The 19,616-nt window shown below is 69.4% G+C and overlaps 2 protein-coding genes and 1 long non-coding RNA gene across 3 annotated transcripts; all 3 read left to right on the top strand.

Moving 5' to 3' along the window:
• The first annotated feature begins 302 nt into the window (after positions 1-302).
• Positions 303-10,269, top strand: LOC106112407 (extended synaptotagmin-1-like). The gene is given in 23 exon segments (XM_055792393.1): positions 303-334; positions 441-563; positions 618-819; positions 1,834-1,918; positions 2,259-2,268; positions 2,363-2,456; positions 2,557-2,610; positions 2,714-2,800; positions 4,566-4,601; positions 4,603-4,641; positions 4,643-4,717; positions 4,793-4,927; positions 5,583-5,768; positions 5,954-5,980; positions 5,982-6,037; positions 6,130-6,178; positions 6,297-6,362; positions 6,364-6,387; positions 8,136-8,231; positions 8,733-8,804; positions 8,881-8,916; positions 8,918-8,968; positions 10,120-10,269. Coding segments are annotated over 23 exon segments (1,785 nt in total).
• A 234-nt stretch (positions 10,270-10,503) lies between these two features.
• LOC129782891 (uncharacterized) lies at positions 10,504-10,997 on the top strand. Its single transcript, XR_008745012.1, has 3 exons — positions 10,504-10,590; positions 10,667-10,799; positions 10,892-10,997. It is a non-coding gene; the product is annotated as an uncharacterized LOC129782891 (long non-coding RNA).
• A 2,853-nt stretch (positions 10,998-13,850) lies between these two features.
• Positions 13,851-18,571, top strand: LOC129782890 (myosin light polypeptide 6-like). The gene is given in 7 exon segments (XM_055792288.1): positions 13,851-13,968; positions 14,264-14,291; positions 16,007-16,071; positions 16,073-16,151; positions 16,260-16,433; positions 17,693-17,770; positions 18,362-18,571. Coding segments are annotated over 7 exon segments (456 nt in total). The 5' UTR covers positions 13,851-13,965; the 3' UTR covers positions 18,391-18,571.
• The last annotated feature ends 1,045 nt before the right edge of the window (positions 18,572-19,616 follow it).

Consider the following 19,616-nt stretch of genomic DNA (forward strand, 5'->3'; position numbering starts at 1 on the left):
ATCCCCCTGGGGTGCCCCCCCCACAACCTGACCCCATCCCCCCTGGGGTCTGCCCCCCCCCCCCCATCTGACCCCATCTGCCCTGGGGTCTCCCCCCTCCTACCCCCTGGAGTCTGCGCCCCCCATCTGACCCCAGGCCCCCGGGGTCTCCCCCCCATCTGACCCCTTCCCCCCTGGGGTCTCCCTCCAGCATTCCCCCTGAGTTCTTCCCCCCCCATCTGACCCCGTTCCCCCCGGGGTCTCCCCCCCATCTGACACCAGCCCCCCCCTCATCCCAGACTTTGGACATCAACTGGACGGGGATGACCAACCTGCTGGACATCCCGGGGCTGAGGTGAGCCCCAGCCCAGCTGTGGGGTCCTCCGACCCCCCGACCCCTTGCCCCCTGTGGCCCCCCCCGTGACCGTGCCCCCCCTCCTCATGACCGTGCCCCCCCCCAGCTCCATGTCGGACACCATGATCATGGATGCCATCGCCTCCTACCTCGTCCTGCCCAACCGCCTCCTGGTCCCGCTGGTGCCCGACCTGCACGAGGCCGCCCAGCTCCGCTGCCCCTACCCCGGGTAAGGGCTGCCTGGGGGTCCTGGGGGACTGCCAGACTCCCCCCCCCCCCCGAGCCTGGCTGACCCCCCTCCCCTCCAGGGCGTGGTGCGGGTGCACCTGCGGGGTGCGCGGGACCTGCGGTCCAAGGACCGGTTCATGGGGGGGCTGGTGGAGGGCAAGTCAGACCCCTACGCCGTCCTGCGCGTCGGCACCCAGGTGGTCACCAGCCGCGTCATCGACGACAACCTCAACCCCACCTGGGACGAGGTCTATGAGGTGAGACGCGCCCCCCGTGCCCCCCCCCAGACCAGCTGGGGGGGGTGCGGGGCTGCAGGGATTCCCGAATCCTCCCCCGAGACCAGCTGGGGGTGTGGGGGGCTGCAGGGACCCCTGTGTCCCAGCTGGGGGTGTGGGGGGCTGCAGGGACCCCCCGTGTCTTCCCCCCAGACCAGCTGGGGGGGTCCAGGCTGCAGGGACCCCCGTGTCTCCCCTGAGACCAGCTGGGCGTGTGGGGGGCTGCAGGGACCTCCGTGTACCCCCCCCCAGACCAGCTGGGGGGGTTAGGGCTGCAGGGACCCCTGAATCCTCCCCTGAGACCAACTGGGGGGTGTGGGGGGCTGCAGGGACACCCATGTCCCCCCCCCAGACCAGCTGGGGGGGGGTGGGGGCTGCAAGGACCCCCAGCTTGTCCCCCGAGACCAGCTGGGCATGTGGAGGGCTGCAAGGACTCCCCGAATTGTCCCCCGAGACCAGCTGGGTGTGTGGGGGGCTGCAGGGACCCCCGTGTCCCCCCCTCAGACCAGCTGTGGGGGTGAGGGCTGCAGGGACCCCCGAATCCTCCCCCAAGACCAACTGGGCATGTGGGGGGGCTGCAGGGGACCGCCGTGTGTGTCCCCCCCAGACTAGCTGGGGGGTGTCCAGGCTGCAGGGACCCCCATGTCCCCTCTGAGACCAGTTGTGGATGTGGGGGATGTGGGGGGCTGCAGGGACCCCCTGTGTCCCCCATCAGACCGGTTGGGGGGCTTCAGGGACCCCCTGTGTCCCCCCCCAGCCTGGCTGCGGTTGTGGGGGATGCAGGGACCCCCCGTGTCCCTCCCCCCAGCCTGTCTGCGGTTGTGGGGGACACAGGGACCCCCCCAAGCATCGGCAGCTTGTGGGGGGGGGGGCGCAGCACCCTGACCCAGCCAGGCTGAGCGCAGGGACCCCCCCTGCCATCTCCCCAGCCTGGCTGTGCGGGGCGGGGGGGACCCCCTGTGTGTCCCCCCCCCCCGCTGACCCTGTCCCCCCCAGTTCATTGTGCATGAGGTGCCGGGGCAGGAGCTGGAGGTGGAGCTGTTCGACAAGGACCCCCCGATCAGGATGATCTCCTGGGCAGGTGCTGGGGGAAGGGGTCCAGACCCCCGGGATGGTACCTGGGGGCGAGGGGGGGGGTTCACCATGCCCCCCCACCCCCCCCCAGCTCACCCATCCCCCCCCCAGCTCACAGCTTTTCCCTTCCCCCTCCCCCCCCCCCCCCAGGATGAAGCTGGATTTCGGGGAGGTGCTGAAGGCCCGGGTGCTGGAGGAGGTGGGTGCTGGGGTGGGGGGCTCGGGGGGGGCTGGGGGGGCTGTGCTGACCCCCCCCTGCCCCGCAGTGGTTCCCGCTGCAGGAGGGGGGGGCAGGGCCGGCTCCACCTGCGCCTGGAGTGGCTTTCCCTCATGTCCGACACCTCCAGGCTGGAGCAGGTGAGCAGGGTCAGCCATGGGGGGGGGGGGGGGGCAGGGGGGCAGGGGGGGGTCCTGCCCTCACCCACCACCACCCCCCGGGCCCATCCCCCAGGTCCTGGAGAGGAACCCGGGCGATCGCAGCCAAACCCGACCCTCCGTCCGCCGCCATCCTGGTCGTGTACTTGGACCGGGCTGAGGAGCTGCCTGTGAGTTGGGGGGGGGGGGGGGGGGGCGGAGCTGCCAGGTCCCTGGGGGGGGGGGGGGGCAGAGCTGGGGGGACCCCCCTGACCCCCGCTTTCTGCGCAGATGAAGAAGCCGGGCAAGGAGCCCAACCCCATGGTGCAGGTCTCAGTGCAGGACGTCACGCGGAGAGAGCAAGGTGAGGGGGCGGCTAGGGGGGGGGGGGGGGGCAGGGTTTGGGGCGTCCAGGCTGGTGGTGGGGGTCTAACCCCGCTCCCCCCAGGTGGTCTGTAACTCCTCTGCCCCCGTCTGGGAAGATGCTTTCCGCTTCTTCCTGCACGACCCCGCGCACCAGGACCTGGACATCCAGGTGAGAGCCGGGGTCACCCCCAAGGCACCCCCCCCCAGCATCCCTGTCCCCCGCGGCCCCCCCAAATCCTCCAGCCCCCTTCCCTCCCATTTTTTCTCCCCACTCCCCCCCTTCCCCCATGCCCCCAGTTCTCCTGGATCCCTGTGACCCCTGGTTCCCCCAGATCCCCGTGATGCCTCGTGACCCCCAGGTCTCTGTGACCCCTGGTTCCCCCCAGTCCGTTGATGCTCTGTTCCACTGGATCCCTGTGCCCCCAGATCCCCATGATGCCCCCATGATCCCTGTTGCCCTGGATCCCTGTGATGCCCCGTGCCCCCAGATTCCTCCCCTGTTGATCCCTGTGCCCCTGATTCCCCTGGATCCCCATGACCCCCCATGCTGCTCCAGTTCCCACAGACCCCCATGACCCCCCATGTCCCCAGTTTCCACACATCCCCATGGATCCCGGTGCCCCTGATTCCCATGGATCCCTGTGACTCCCATGTCCCCAGTTCCTACAGATCCCCATGGATCCCTGTGCCCCTGGTCCCATGGATCCCTGTGACCCCCATGACCCCAGTTCCCACAGATCCCCATGATCCTCATGTCCCCAGTTCCTGTGGATCCTTGTGTCCCCCTTGCCCCTGGTTACCATGGATCCCTATGACCCCTGTGCCCCTCGTTCCTATGGATTCCTGTGATCCCTGTGCCCCTGGTTCCCATGGATCCCTATGACCCCCTGTGCCCCTCGTTCCTATGGATTCCTGTGATCCCTGTGCCCCTGGTTCCCATGGATCCCTGTGACCCCTGTGCCCCTCATTCCTATGGATTCCTGTGATCCCTGTGCCCCTGGTTCCCATGGATCCCTGTGACCCCCCTGTGCCCCTCGTTCCTATGGATTCCCGTGATCCCTGTGCCCCTGGTTCCCATGGATCCCTGTGACCCCTGTGCCCCTCATTCCTATGGATTCCCGTGATCCCTGTGCCCCTGGTTCCCATGGATCCCTGTGACCCCCATGACCCCAGTTCCCACAGATCCCCATGATCCCCATGTTCCCAGTTCCGGTGGATTCCTGTGTCCCCCTTGCCCCTGGTTCCCATGGATCCCCATGCGCCCCTGTGTCCCCGGTTCCCATGGATCCCCACAATCCCCCATGCCCCCTGGTTCCCGCAGACCCCCATGATCTCTGTGCCTCTGGTTCCTGCGGACCCCCCGTGCCCCCTGTGCCCCCGTTCCCGCAGCCCCCCCATGATCCACGTGTCCCTGGTTCCCGCAGACCCCCATGACACCATGCCCTTGGCTCCCGCAGACCCCCGTGCCCCCTGTGCCCGCAGAACCCCATGACCCCTGTGCCCCAGTTCCCATGGCCCCCCATGACCCCTGTGGCCCCCCCATGACCCCTGTGCCCCAGTTCCCATGGCCCCCCATGACCCCTGTGCCCCCAGTTCCCACGGCCCCCCATGACCCCCGTGCCCTCAGTTCCCGCGGCCCCCCATGACTCCTGTTCCCCCTGTGCCCCTGGTTCCCACGGACCTCCCGTGGCCCCCCATGACCCCCGTGGCCCCCGTGCCCCCCGTTCCCATGGCCCCCCATGATCCCGTGCCCCCCATTCCTGCAGACCCCCATGACCCCATGCCCCCAGTTCCCGTGGCCCCCCATGACCCCCGTGCCCCCCAGTTCCCGCGGCCGCCCCATGACCCCCGTTCTCCCTGTGCCCCTGGTTTCCATGGACCCCCCCCGTGCCCCCTGTTTCCCGTGGCCCCCCATGACCCCCGTGCCCCCCCAGGTGAAGGACGACCCCCGGCAGAGCAGCCTGGGCTCCCCTCTCGCTGCCCCTCGCCCGCCTGCTGGACGCCCCCCGGGCTGACGCTGGCGCAGCCCTTCCAGCTCCAGCACTCAGGACCCCGCAGCCGCCTCCACATGAAGCTGGTCCTGCGGGTGAGGGGGGGTCAGGGAGTTGGGGGGGGGCTCCTGGCCCTTCCCCCGCCCCCACTGACCCCCCAGCCCCTGCAGGTGCTTTTCCTCGACGCCCCGGAGAACGGTGTGTCTCCCCCCACCATCTCGGGGCAGCCGGACCCCCTGGCCAGCACCAGCAGCACCCAGCGGGCCCCCCCCACGCCAGCCCCCAACCCCCAGTTTGGCACCGAGGTGGGGAGGGGATGGGGGGGCCCGGGGGGGCATCACAGAGGAGGCTGGAGGGCTTGGGGGGGGGGAGTTTGTGGAGGGGAACGGGGGGGGGGGGAGCTGGGGGGCTGGGAGGGAGTGATGTGGGATACGGCTGGGGGGGGACCCTGGGTGGGCAGAACAGAGTTCAGGGGCTGGGTGGATTCTAGGGGGCAGGCTGGGGGGTCCTGGGGGGCAGAATGGGGTTTGGGGGCTGGGAGGGTCCTGGGGGGAAGGCTTGGGGTCTTGGGGGGCAGAATGGGGGGTCCTGGGGGGGCAGAGTGGGGACAGACTGGGGGGGTCCTGGGGGGAAGAATGAGGGGTCCTGGTGGGCAGAATGGGGACCGTCTAGGGGGGAGCTTGGGGGGAAGAATGGGGGGTCCTGGGGGGCAGAATGGGTAGAGGCTGGGGGGTCCAGGAGGGAAGAATGGGGGGTCCTGGGGGGCAGAATGGGGACTGGCTAGGGGGGGTCCTGGGGGGGAAGAATGGGTAGAGGCTGGGGAGTCCTGGGGGGAGGAATGGGGACAGGCTGGGGGGGGTCCCGGGTGGGAAGGAGTGGGGGGGTCCTGGGGGGGGGTCTTGGTCCCGGCCGGTGCCCCCCCAGCCCCGGTGCCAGTGGCCGCGTGTCCCCGTGTCCCAGCACATGCTGCGCATCCACCTGCTGGAGGCCCAGGACCTCATCGCCAAGGACAACTTCTTCAAGGGGGTGGTGAGGGGCCGCTCCGACCCCTACGCCCGGCTGCGCGTGGCCGGCAGGACCTTCCGCAGCCGCGTGGTCAAGGAGGACCTGAACCCCCCGCTGGAACGAGGTCTACGAGGGTACCTGGCGGGGGGGGGTGTCTCATCTCCCCCCTCCCCCCAGGCGTTGGCCCTGGGGACGTGGATGCTGTGGGCTGGGGTCCCATTTCCTCCCATCCAGAGGGGAAACCGAGGCAGGGGGATGGGAGGGGGATGGGGGTATGCAGGGGGGCCCCCACTGGTGACACCAACCCCCCACCCCCCCCCATCCAGGTGATCGTGGACAACGTCCCGGGGCAGGGACGTGGAGTTCGACCTCTTCGACAAGGACATTGACAAGGATGATTTCCTGGGCCGGTGGGTGCTGGGGGGCACGGGGAGGGGAAGGGGGCTGTGGGGTAGCCCCCCCCAGCCCCAGCCCTCACCCCCCCCACCCCCACCCCCCCCAGGTGCAAGGTGCCGCTGAGGCGGGTGCTGAGTGACCGCGTTGTGGATGAGGTAGGAGAGGGACCAAGAGGGGCTGCGGGCCGGGCGGGGGGGCTGCAGTGGGGGTGGGGGGCTGCAGTGTGCGGGGGGCTGTGCCCAGGGGTCTCACCCACCATCCCTGCCCCGCCAGTGGCTGCCCCTGGAGGACGTGAAGTCGGGGCGGCTGCATGTGCGGCTGGAGAGCCTGGCCCCCCGCCCCCAGCGCCGCCCTCCTCGAGCAGGTAACAGCCCCCCAGGAGGGGGGGGGCACAGCTGGCTCCGAGCCTTAGCCCCCCCCCCCCCAGCCCCAGCCCTGTGCGTCCCCATCCCTCTGGATCCTAGTCCCCGTGCTTCCCTGTCCCTGTGCATCCCCATCCCTCTCCCTCTGCATCCCCATCCCCTAGTCCCTGTGGATCCCAATCCCGATCCACCCCCTCTGCATCCCCATCCCTAGTCCTGTGGATCCCGATCCCAATCCGCCCCTCTGCATCCCCATCCCTAGTCCTATGGATCCCGATCCCAATCCGCCCCTCTGCATCCCCATCCCTAGTCCTATGGATCCCCGATCCCGATCCACCCCCTCTGCATCCCCATCCCTAGTCCTGTGGATCCCGATCCCGATCCACCCCTCTGCATCCCCATCTCTAGTCCTGTGGATCCCGATCCCCGATCCTCCCCCTCTGCATCCCCATCCCTAGTCCTGTGGATCCCAATCCCGATCCACCCCTCTGCATCCCCATCCCTAGTCCTATGGATCCCGATCCACCCCTCTGCATCCCCATCCCTAGTCCTATGGATCCCGATCCCAATCCACCCCTCTGCATCCCCATCCCTAGTCCTATGGATCCCGATCCCGATCCACCCCTCTGCATCCCCATCCCTAGTCCTGTGGATCCCGATCCCGATCCACCCCTCTGCATCCCCATCCCTAGTCCTATGGATCCCGATCCACCCCTCTGCATCCCCATCCCTAGTCCTATGGATCCCGATCCCGATCCACCCCTCTGCATCCCCATCCCTAGTCCTGTGGATCTCGATCCTGATCCACCCCTCTGCATCCCCATCCCTAGTCCTATGGATCCCGATCCACCCCTCTGCATCCCCATCCCTAGTCCTATGGATCCCGATCCCAATCCACCCCTCTGCATCCCCATCCCTAGTCCTATGGATCCCCGATCCCGATCCCACCCCCTCTGCATCCCCATCCCTAGTCCTGTGGATCCCGATCCCGATCCACCCCCTCTGCATCCCCATCTCTAGTCCTGTGGATCCCGATCCCGATCCTCCCCTCTGCATCCCCATCCCTAGTCCTGTGGATCCCAATCCCGATCCACCCCTCTGCATCCCCCATCCCTAGTCCTGTGGATCCCGATCCACCCCTCTGCATCCCCATCTCTAGTCCTGTGGATCCCGATCCCGATCCATCCCTCTGCATCCCCATCCCTAGTCCTGTGGATCCCGATCCCGATCCATCCCTCTGCATCCCCATCCCTAGTCCTGTGATCCCGATCCCGATCCATCCCTCTGCATCCCCATCCCTAGTCCTATGGATCCCGATCCACCCCTCTGCATCCCCATCCCTAGTCCCTATGGATCCCGATCCCTAATCCCCATGCATTCCTATGTCTGTGTCTCTCTGTCCCTATCCCTGTGCGTCCCCCATCCCTGTCCCCGTGCATCCCTGTCCCCATTCCTCTGGATCCCCATCCCAGTCCCCCTGCATCTCCATCCCTATCCCTGTGCATCCCCATCCCTCCCCCTCTCCATCCCCATGGATCCCTATCCCCATGGATCCCTATCCCCATGGATCCCTCTCCCTCTGCATCCCCATCCCCATCCCTGTGGGTCCCTGTTCCCATGGATCCCCATCCCCGTGCATTCCTGTCCCCACTCCCATCTCTCAGGATCCATATCCCTGACCTCCCCCCGTCCCCCCCCGTGCCCCCCCCGCGGCGGTGGGACCCTCCCCCCCCCCCCTCCGTGCCCCCAGGTGCTGCACACCAACAGCCTCCTGCAGCCGGCGCGTGGTGCGGAGCTCTCGGCCGCGCTCCTCTCCGTCTTCGTGGACCGAGCTGCCGACCTGCCGGTGAGTGGCTGCCCCACGCCGGGGCCTTGGCCCTGCCCCACATCGCCCCCCATTGCCCCCCATCGCCCCCGTCGCCCCCCACTGCCCCTCATTGCCTCCCATCGCCCCCAGCATTGCCCCCCATCACCCCCATAATCGCCCCCCCGGTGTCCCCATCATTGCCCCCATTGCCCCCCATCGTCCCCATTGCCCCCATTGTCTCTATTGTCCCCATTGCACTCATTTCCCCCATCATCACCTCCATTGCCCCCCGTCGTCCCCATTGCCCCCATCATCGTCCCCGTTGCCCCCATCATCACCCCCCATCGCCCCTATCATCGCCCCCATCGCCACCATCATTGCCCCCATTGCCCCCATCGTCATCCCCGTCATCGCCCCCATCACCCCCGTCATCGCCCCCATCACCCCATCATCGCCCCCATCACCCCCATCATAGCCCCCATCGTCCCCAACACCCTCATTGCCCCATTGTCCCCATCGTCCCCTCCTGCTGCCCCCCAGCTCCGGAAGGGCTCCAAGCCACCCGCCGCCTTCGCCAGCCTGGCCGTGCGTGATGTCTCATTCAAGACCAAGGTAAGAGATGGGGGGGACTTGGGGGGGGAAGCCGGAGGGGCTGAGGTGGGTCCCTGACCTGCTCTCCTGCCCTCAGACCTGTGCCCCCACCACTGAGCCCGTGTGGGATGAAGGCTTTCTCCTTCCTCATCAAGCGGCCACATGTGGAGTCACTGGAGCTGCAGGTCTCTGGCCCATCCCCTGGGTCCCGTCCCCATGGTGGGGGTCCCGTCCCCGTGGTGGGGGTCCCATCCCCGTGGTGGGGGATCCTGTCCTCATGGTGGGGGTTCCTGTCCCACAGTGGGGTACCTGTCCCCATGGTGGGGGTCCCAACCCCATGGTGGGGGGTCCCATCCCCGTGGTGAGGGTCCTGTCCTCATGGTGGGGGTCCCATCCTCATGGTGGGGGTTCCTGTCCCACAGTGGGGTACCTGTCCCCCATGGTGGGGGTCCCAACCCCATGGTGGGGGTCCCATCCCCGTGGTGAGGGTCCTGTCCTCATGGTGGGGGTCCCATCCTCATGGTGGGGGTTCCTGTCCCACAGTGGGGGTACCTGTCCCCATGGTGGGGGGTCCCATCCCCATGGTGGGGGTCCCATCCCCATGGTGAGGGTCCCATCCCCATAGTGAGGGTCCTGTCCTCATGGTGGGGGTCCCATCCTCATGGTGGGGGTTCCTGTCCCCACAGTGAGGTTTCACCTCCCCATGGCAGGGGGGTCCTGTCCCCATGGGTGGGGGTCCCGCCCCACGGTGGGGGCCCTATCCTGGGGTGCTGAGCTTGTGTGCCTGCAGGTGAAGGAGGAGGGGGGGGTCGCCCCTGGGTGCCCTCAGCCTCCCCCTGCCCCCAGCTCCTGGCCTCCGAGGGGCTGGCGCTGGACGGCTGGTTCCCGCTGGCCGGGGGGGCGGGCCCGGCAGCCAGGTCCTGCTGCGGGCGCAGCTGGGGGTGAGTGCCGGGATGGGGGGGCGGGGGGTGGGGGGCCGAGAACCCCCTCCCCTCACCCCCCACCCCCCCCCCAGGTCCTAGTGTTGCAGCAGGTTGGGGGGGGGGGGGGCAAGATGGGGGGGGCAGCAGGGGCGTGTAGAGCCGAGACCCCCCCTCCCTCACCCCCAAACCCCCCAGGTCTTGGTGTTGCAGGAGGTGGAGGCGGGGGGCAGGATGGGGGGGGAGGGGTGTGTGTGGGGATGAGACCCCTTCCTTCACCCCCACCCCACCCCACACACACACCCCCCCCAGGTCCTGGTGTTGCAGCAGGTGGAGGGGGGGGCCGGGATGGGTGGGGGCGGGGGGTCTGTGGGGCTGAGACCCCCCTCCCTTACGCGTTCCCCCCCTCCCCCCAGGTCCTGGTGTCGCAGCAGGGTGGAGGAGGGGGGCCAGCAGCGTGTCCCTGGCCGGGGGGGACGCTGCCCCCCCAGCCCGCAGAGGCGCCGGGAGAGGAGGAGTCTGGGGCGGGGGGGCTGCGCCAGCGCCTGCCCCCAGCTGACAGGTAGGGCTGGGGGAGGGGGGGGCATAACCCACCCCCCCGGGAGCATCCCACCCCCCCCAGTGTACCCAGCCCCCCAGCCGCTCCACCTGCATCCCCCAGCCGGGACAGGGGGTCCGGGCATGAGCCCCTCTGGGGGAGCCCATGGCCGAGCCCCCCCCCGCGGTGGGGGGGGGGGTCCGGGTGTGTGTGTGTGTGTGGGGGGGGCACTGACCCTGAACCCCCACAGCCAGCTGGAGGGGGGGGGTCCCCCTGGGCCGGCTGCAGCTCACGCTCTGGTACCCCACCGCGACGAGCACAAGCTGGTGGCCATCGTCCACGCCTGCAGGTGAGCCCAGCGGTACGGGGGGGGGGGGGGGCTCGGGGGTGGGACCCCCCCCCCTGAGCCGTGCCCCCCCCCCCAGGAAGCTGAAGGCGGGTGTCGAAGGAGCTGCCGGACCCCTACGTGTCCCTGGTGCTGCTGCCCGACCGCAGCCGCGGCACCAAGAGGAAGACCACCGTGCAGAAGAAGACCCTCAACCCCGACTTCAATGAGAGGTGGAAGAGGGGGGGGGGGACACACAGGGAGATGGGATGGGGGTGGGGGGGTCACCCGCCCAGTGCTGCCCAGTACAACCCAGTGTCCCCAGGTTCGAGTGGGACGTGTCCCTTGAGGAAGCCTCGCGGCGCAAGCTGGAAGCCCACGTCAAATCCACCGTGTCCTTCATGTCGCGGGAGAAGGAGGTGCTGGGGAAGGTAGGGGGGTTCTGGGGGGGGGTCGGGGGGGGTCTGGGGGGGTCTGGGGGCCCCCTCTGAGCCTTTGCTCTCCCCCAGCTCCATCTGGACCTGGCACAGGTGGATCTATCCGAGGGGGGAACCCACTGGTGAGTGGGGGCTGTCGCAGGGGGGCTCCCCGGGGGGGAGGGGGGGCTGTCCCGGGGGGGGCTATCTCGGGGGGCTACCTGGGAGAAGCCGTGCCTGGGGGGCTGTTCTGAGGGGAGCTGTCTGGGGGACCGTCCCTGGGGGGGGGCCATTTCGGGGGGCTGTCGCCGGGGGGCGCTGTCCCGGGGGGTGTTGTTTGGGGGGGGCTGTCGCCAGGCGGCGCTGTCCCGGGGGTGTTGTTTGGGGGGGCTGTCGCCAGGGGGCGCTGTCCCGGGGGGGTGTTGTTCGGGGGGGCCGTCCCTGGGGACTGTTCCCGGGGGGGGGCTGTCCTAGGGGGGGCTGTGTGTGGGGGGTCTTTCCCTGGGGGGGACTGTCCCGGGGGGGGGGTGTCCTGTCTGGGGGGGGCTGTGCCGGGGGGGGCTGTCTGGGGGTGGTGGTGATATGGGTCTCTGGTGGCTCCCAGTGGGTCCCCCGGGGGGGAGGCTGTGTGTGTGCCCCCCCGCCCCCCCCCCCCCAGCCCCCCCGCGCCCCCCCTCACCTCTCGCCCCCACAGGTACGACCTGCGGGATGAGCGGAGCAGCCCCTAGAGCGGGGTCCCCCCCCAGCCCCCCCAGTCCCCCGCCGTGCCTGGGGGCAGCGGGAAGGGCGAGGGGGGGTCCAACCCCCCCGGCTGCTCCTGCTGCCCCCCCCCCCCCCCAGCCCCCCCGCCTCGCCACTGACCAAAGATGCACCGGGGGGGCCCCCCCGCGCCCCCCCCAGACTGTTACGCACCTCGTGCCTTTTGCCCACCGAGGAGCCTCCTGGCGTGGGGGGGTCCCCACCTGGGGGGTCCCCCCCCTGCCCCCCCCCCCGGGGGGAGACGCTTGTGTTCGAGCCGCTGCCATCGCTGCCACCGCCGTGCCACCGCCGTGCCACCGCCCGCGCCAACCCCCCCCCCTGCCTTCCCGGGGCTCCGTCCCCGTCCCCCCCCCCCGCTAATAAAGGAGGGAGGAGACGGCAGCGGCTTCGTGTGGTCCTGGGGTCGGGGGGGGGGGCATTGGGCCGTCCCCCCCCCCGCTAATAAAGGAGGGAGGAGACGGCAGCGGCTTCGTGTGGTCCTGGGGTCGGGGGGGGGGCATTGGGGTCTCTGGTGTGTCCCCCCCATGTGACATATCGCCACAGGTGTCCCTTGTGGGGTGCTCCCTGCTTGATGTCCCTCATGGTGGATGGTCATTGGGGAGGGGGGTGCCCCCCACCCACTGGGTTGTGGCCATCGTGGGTGGCCCCAGCCTGGGGACATCGGTGCTGTCATCAGGGTGTCCCCATTGTCATGTCCCTGTTGGGATGTTGACTTGTGGGATGTCCCCATCGTGGTGTCCCTGGTGGGACACCACCACAGAGTATGGTCATGGTGTCCCCACCCTGGGGACATCACTGTGGTCACTGGGGTGTCCTGTGTTGTCCCCATTGTCATGTCCCTGTTGGGATGTCCCCATCATAGGTGGTGTCCCCATTGTCATGTCCCTGTTGGGATGCCCCCCATCGTCCTGTCCCCATCATGGTGTCCCTGGTGGGACACCACTACAGGGGTATGGTCATCGTGGTGTCCCCACCCTGGGGACATCAGTGTGGTCACTGGGGTGTCCTGTGTTGTCCCCATTGTCATGTCCCTGTTGGGATGTCAACCTGTGGCATGTCCCCATTGTGGTGTCCCTGGTGGGACGCCACCACAGAGTATGGTCATCATGGTGTCCCCACCCTGGGGACATCACTGTGGTCACTGGGGTGTCCTGTGTTGTCCCCATTGTCATGTCCCTGTTGGGATGTCCCCATCATAGGTGGTGTCCCCATTGTCATGTCCCTGTTGGGATGTCCCCATCATAGGTGGTGTCCCCATTGTCATGTCCCTGTTGGGATGCCCCCCGTCCTGTCCCCATCATGGTGTCCCTGGTAGGGTGCCACTACAGGGTATGGTCATCGTGGTGTCCCCACCCTGGGGACATCAGTGTGGTCACTGGGGTGTCCTGTGTTGTCCCCATTGTCATGTCCCCTGTTGGGATGTCAACCTGTGGCATGTCCCCATTGTGGTGTCCCTGGTGGGACGCCACCACAGAGTATGGTCATCATGGTGTCCCTACCGTGGGGACATCAGTGTGGTCACTGGGGTGTCCCTCCTGTGGTGACCCTGTTGGCGTGTCCCCCATTGCAGTGTCCCCATCGTGGTGTCCCTGCTGGGCTGTCACCACAGGGTATGGTCATCGTGGTGGAAGGGACATCAGTGTGGTCACTGGGGTGTCCTGTGTTGTCCCCATTGTCATGTCCCTGTTGGGATGCCCCCCATCGTCCTGTCCCCATCATGGTGTCCCTGGTGGGACGCCACCACAGGGTATGGTCATCGTGGTGTCCCCACCCTGGGGACATCAGTGTGGTCACCGGGGTGTCCCCGGTGGGATGTCAGCCTGTGGGATGTCCCCACCGTGCTGTCCCCACCTGGTGGCCCCCACTGGGTGCGGTCACAGGGCGCTCCCTACGGAGATGTCCCCGGGGGGGGCATTGGGGTGTCCCCCGTGGGGCCGTGCCCCGTGGGTGCCGGTACCGGGATGTTCCCCGTGGGGGTGTGTGTGGCCCCCCCGCCGCGGGGGGTTCCCCCGGCCCTGCTCCCTGCCCATCTTTAGACAAAATAAATCCCGCCGGAGAAGGGGCGTGGCCTGGCCTCTCCCCGCCCCCCTCATGCATCATTCATCACTTAATGAGCGCGCGGTGACGCGCCAGCCCGGGGCCAATGGGCGGCCGGTGACGCCGGGCGGTACAAAGCGCCGCCCGGGGCCCAGAGCGCGGAGCACGGACGGGAGCGGCCGCCGCCATGGTGCGACACCGGGACCGGGCACCGGGATCGGGCACCGGCACCCGGACCGGCCGCCGCGGGCGGGGGGATGCGCGGGAGGGGCAGGGCGGGGGCTAGGTGAGGTGGGGGTGGGAGGTCAGTGAGTTCCGGGGGTGTCGGTAAGGCGGGGGTGAGGGGTGTCGGTAAGGGCGGGAGGGGGGGGGGGGGGCGGTAAGGTGTGTGTGTGTAGGGGGGGATCGGTAAGGCGGGGGAGGGGCGCGCTCCCCGACGGCGCGGCCGGTGCCGGTGCCCGCTGACCGCCGCGCTCTCCCTGCAGTGCGACTTCTCGGAGGAGCAGACCGCGGGTGGAGTGACCGGCACCGGGCACCGGGCACGCCCCCCCCGGACTTCCCCCCGAACCCCCCCGGGCCCCCCGCCGGCCCGGCCGCGGGCCCGGGCCCGGCCCCAGCGCTTCCTGCTCGGCCGCGGGCGGGGCCTTTCCCGGGCAAAGTCTGGCCCGGGCGGGGCCGGTCGTACCGGCGGGGGGGGGGTCGGGCCCGTGAGGGGGGGTGGTGCGGGGCAGAGCGGGGGGGATGTCAGGACCCGCCGGGGAGGGCCGCGGGGCGGGGGGGCCGCGCACCCTTTTGCGCCATTTGCCCTTATATGGGCATAGCGCGGGGCCGGGCCCGCGCATTCCTGCGGGGGGGGGCGCCCCGGTCCCTCCCGGGGGGGGGCGGGAGACGCCCCGGTCCCTCCCGGGATGGAGGCGGAGGGGGGTGGGGGGGGTGGCAGCGACATCCATCCCGGCCGGCGTCGGGTTCCACCGGGAACCGGATCCCGTCGGGGAACGGAAACCGAAACCCGGACCGGCGGGGGGGAGGGGGTGCGGAGGGGAGGGTCCGGATGCTGCAGGGTCCTCGGGGGGGGGGGGGGGGGCAGTGAGGGGGTCCCTAAGGCGCGGGGTCCCGGGACTGTCAGTGAGAGGTCCTCGGGGGTGGGGGTGGTGGGGGTGGTCCGGATCCTGCAGTATCCCCGAGGGGCGGGGGGTGTGATGGGGTCCCCAAGGCGCAAGGTCTCGGGGTGTAGGCGGCGAGGGCAGTCAGTGAGGGGTCCCTTGGAGGGGGTCCGGGGGGGTCCAGATCCTCCAGGGTCCCGTGGGGGGTGTGATGGTGTCCCCGAGGCGCAAGGTCTCTGGGATGCAGGTGGTGGGGGCCGTCAGTGAGGGGTCCCTTGGGGAGGGGGCATCCGGATCCTGCAGGGTCCCCAAGGCATGGGGTCCCCAAGGCATGGCGTCCCAGGATGTCAGTGGTGGGGACAGTCAGTGAGGGATCCCTTGTGGGGCGTCTGGGGGGGTCCGGATCCTCCAGGGTCCCTGGTGGGGTTGGTGATGGGATCCCCCAGGCGTGGGGTTCCGGGGCTGCAGGTGGCGGGAGCCGTCAGTGAGGGGTCCCTTGGGGGTGAGGGGAGGTCCAGATCCTGCAGGGTCCCCGGGGGGTAGTGATGGGGTCCCCAAGGTTTGGGGTCCCGGGGATGCAGGTGGTGGGGGCTGTCAGTGCAGGGTCCCTCGGGGAGGGGGTGTGTGGTCTGGGGGTGTCCAGATCCTGCAGGGTCCTGGGGGGCAGTGATGGGGTCCCCAAGGTGCAGGGTCCTGGGGATGCGGGTGGTGGGGACCGTCAGTGTGGGGTCCCTCGGGGAGGGGGGGTCTGGATCCTGCAGGGTCCCCCAGGGGGCAGCGATGGGGTCCCCAAGGCATGGGGTCCCCAGGATGCTGGTGGTGGGGGCTGTCAGTGTGGGGTCCCTCGGCGTGGAGGGGAGGAAGGGTCTTGGGGGGGGGGGGGGGGGTGTGTGTGTGTGTGTGTGTGTGTGTCTGGATCCTGCAGGGTCCCTGGGGGGCAGTGATGGGGTCCCCAAGGCGCGGGTCCCCAAGGTGCAGGGTCCCCAAGGCATGGCATCCTGGGGATGCTGGTGGCGGGGGGCTGTCAGTACGGGGTCCCTCGGAGGGGGGGGGGCAGGTGGGGGGGTCCCGGTTGCAGCAGGGGGTCCCCGCAGCGCTGACGCCGGGGGGGGGGGTGTCCCGCAGAGTTCAAGGAGGCGTTCCAGCTCTTCGACCGCACCGGCGACGGGAAGATCCTGTACAGCCAGTGCGGGGGACGTGATGCGGGCGCTGGGGCAGAACCCCACCAACGCCGAGGTCATGAAGGTGCTGGGCAACCCCAAGAGCGATGGTGAGTGGGGAGCCCCCCCCCCCCCCCCCCCCCCAGCTTCCCCAGGCCCCCCCTCCAGGCCCCCCCCCGGCCTTCTCCCACGGTGTGGGTCCTCCCCCCCCCGCCCAGAGATGAACCTGAAGACGCTGAGCTTCGAGCAGTTCCTGCCCATGATGCAGACCATCGCCAAGAACAAGGACCAGGGCTGCTTCGAGGACTACGTGGAGGGGCTGCGGGTCTTCGACAAGGAGGGCAACGGCACCGTCATGGGGGCCGAGATCCGCCACGTCCTCGTCACCCTCGGTGAGACCCCCGAGCCCCCTTCCCCGGGCTCCCAAATCCCTGCGAGCCCTCGGAGACCCACCCCCCCCCCGCCAGCCATCCCTGAGAGCCCCCAAAGCTTGGTCAGCTCTAGGACCCCGGTGGCTCCCAGCCAGCCCCGGGGTCCTTGCAACCCCCCCCCCCCCCCCCCGCCAGCCCCACGGGACCCCCACCCATTCCAAAGGCCCACAAGGCCTGGGGGACTGCTGGTGTGCCCCCCCCCATCACCCCAGGATGACACAGGTATGGGACCCCCGGTGTCCGTCCCCCCCCCCATCACCTCCGGACAACGCAGGCATGGGGGCCCCCGGTGTGCCCCCCCCCCCCCCAATCACCCCAGGATGACACAGGCCCGGGGACCCCCCCAGTGTGCCCCACCACCACCCTGGGGTGACACAGGCCTGGGGACCCCTGGTGTGCCCCCCCCCCCCCCGTCACCCCAGGATGACACAGGCATGGGGACCGCCGGTGTGCCCCACTATCACCGTGGGGTGATGCAGACATGGGGACCCTCAGTTCCCCCCCCCCCCCCATCACCCTGGGGTGACACAGGCATGACGACCCCCCCCCCGCATGCCGCCACACATAGTCCCTGGGGTGACACAGGAATGGGGACCCTTTAGCATGTGCCCCCCATCACCCCAGGGTGAAATAGGCCCAGGGACCCCCCCCCCGTGTGCTCCCCCCCTGGCATTGCCCTGGGGTGGCACAGGCATGGGGACCCCTGGCATGCCCCCCCCCATCACCCCAGGGTGATGCAGGTCTGGGGACCCCCCGTGTGCCCCACCCTGCATCACCCTGCAGTGGCACAGGCATGAGGACCACCCCTGGCATCCCCCCCCACATAGTCCCTGGGTGACACGGACATGGGGACCCCCTCCCCACTTCTCCCCAGGGTGACACAGGCATGGGGACACCCCCTCGCGCCTGGGCGTGATGCAGGCATGGGGACCCCCCATCACCCCTGGGTGACATGGGCCTGGGGGGACCCCCCCCAGTGTCATGGGGACCCCCCCTCACCCAGGGTGACACAGGCATGGGGACCCCCCCCTCACCCCAGGGTGACATGGACCTGGGGACCCTCCTGGGAGCCCCCCCTCACCCCCAGGGTGACACAGGCATGGGGACACCCCCTCGCCCCAGGGTGACACAGGCATGGGGACCCCCCCCAGTGTCATGGGGATCCCCCCTCGCCCCCGGGTGACACGGGGGGGGGGTGTGTGACACATCCTGTCCCGCAGGCGAGATGATGACGGAGGAGGAGGTGGAGCAGCTGGTGGCCGGGCATGAGGACAGCAACGGCTGCATCAACTACGAAGGTGAGGGCCGGGGGGGGGCGGGGGGGGGGGGGTGGTCCTGGCAGAGCTGAGGGGGTCCTGGGGGGGCTCGGCCGCGGCCCCGCTCCCTCCCTGACCATCATGTCTCCTTCCTTCCTCCCAGCGTTTGTGAGACACATCTTGTCAGGGTGACGCCGCAGGGGTACGCCTCCCCCCCCCCCCGCTCCCCTCCCCCAGTTACTTACAATATTTTTTTTCCTTCCTGTTTTTTCTCCTGGTCTCTCTTTTTTTTTTTTTTTTTTTTTTTTTTTTAAATTAAGGGAAAAAGCAAAAAAAAAAAAAAAAAAAAAAAATAGGCCGCCTGGTTTGCGCTCTACGCCCTTGGTGCAGCCCTCTCCGCCCCCCCCCCCGCATGCCTCTCTGCATGGAGCCCCCCCTGCGTGCTGGGGCTGGGACGGGGGTGCTGGTGTTGGGGGGGGGGGGTCCCGGGGAGCCCCCCCCCCAGGAGCCGGGGGCTGCAGCGATGCCGATTCCTCTTTGACTTTGGTTTTCCTGCCTCTCTCCGGGACGAGGGCTGGGGGGGGCCCAGTGGGACCCCCCCCTCACCCCCACTCTCCCCCCTTCTCTCCGCAGAGCTGGTCCGGATGGTGCTGAGCGGCTGAAGACCCCTCATGTCACCGTGCCCGCCCCCCCCCCACCACTGGGGGTTTTGTGCCTTTTCCCTCATTTTCCTGCCACCAAGCACCCCCTCCCCCAACCCCAGCGCCCCCCCCCCCCCCCCGCCCCCAGCCCCACCGGCTAAATTATTGCTCCACAGCATCAAATAAAGAGTTGGAAAGGTGATGCTGGGCTCCGTGACCCTCTGTGCCCCCCCCGTGCCCCCCCACCCCAAAGGCAAACCCCTGTGACCGCCCCCCCCCCCCCCCCCAGACAGCCTCCCCGTGCCATCCCTGACCCCCCCCCCCATGCTGTGCCTGCTACCCCCCCCCTCCGACAACCCCCCCCATGCCCTCCCCCCCCCCCGTCCCCGATGCCCCCCGACAACCCCCCCTGTGTAATCCTTCAACCCCCCACCACCGCCTCGGGCTGTCGTCCCCCATACTGTCCCCCCCCCCTCAAGACAACCCCCCCCCCGGCCGTGTCCCCCCGAAGAACTGCTCCCCACACTGCCCCCCAACCCCACGTGCCCCTCCCCCCCCCCCCCAAGACAAACCCCTGTGCCCCTCCCCCCGTGCCCCTCCCCCCCCCATGCTGTCCCCCCAAGACAAACCCCCCGTGCCCCTCCCCCCCCCATGCTGTCCCCCCCCAAGACAAACCCCCCCGTGCCCCTCCCCCCCCATGCTGTCCCCCCCAAGACAAACCCCCCCGTGCCCCTCCCCCCCCATGCTGTCCCCCCCAAGACAAACCCCCCGTGCCCCTCCCCCCCCCATGCTGTCCCCCCCAAGACAAACCCCCCCGTGCCCCTCCCCCCCCATGCTGTCCCCCCCAAGACAACCCCCCCGTGCCCCTCCCCCCCATGCTGTCCCCCCCAAGACAACCCCCCCCGTGCCCCTCCCCCCCATGCTGTCCCCCCCAAGACAAACCCCCCGTTGCCCCTCCCCGCCATGCTGTACCCCCCCCCAGACAAGCCCCCCTTTCCCGTGCCCCCCCCACCCTCCGACAAACCCCCCCGGCCGTGTCCCCCCGAAGAACTGCCCCCCCACGTGCTTCTACCCCCCCCCCCCGACACCCCCCCCATCCCCCCCCAGACAAACCCTGCACCACGAGGCCATTTCTTCCCACCCCGGGGACTTGGAATTTTATTTTTGTTGGTTTTAAAAAAAAAAACAACACAAAAAAAAAACCCCAACGAAGGGGGGAGGGGGGGGCAACTGAGAAGGAGCTGGGG

The sequence above is a fragment of the Falco peregrinus genome, chromosome 19, assembly GCF_023634155.1.
Source record: "Falco peregrinus isolate bFalPer1 chromosome 19, bFalPer1.pri, whole genome shotgun sequence".
Classification (NCBI taxonomy): Eukaryota; Metazoa; Chordata; class Aves; order Falconiformes; family Falconidae; genus Falco; species Falco peregrinus.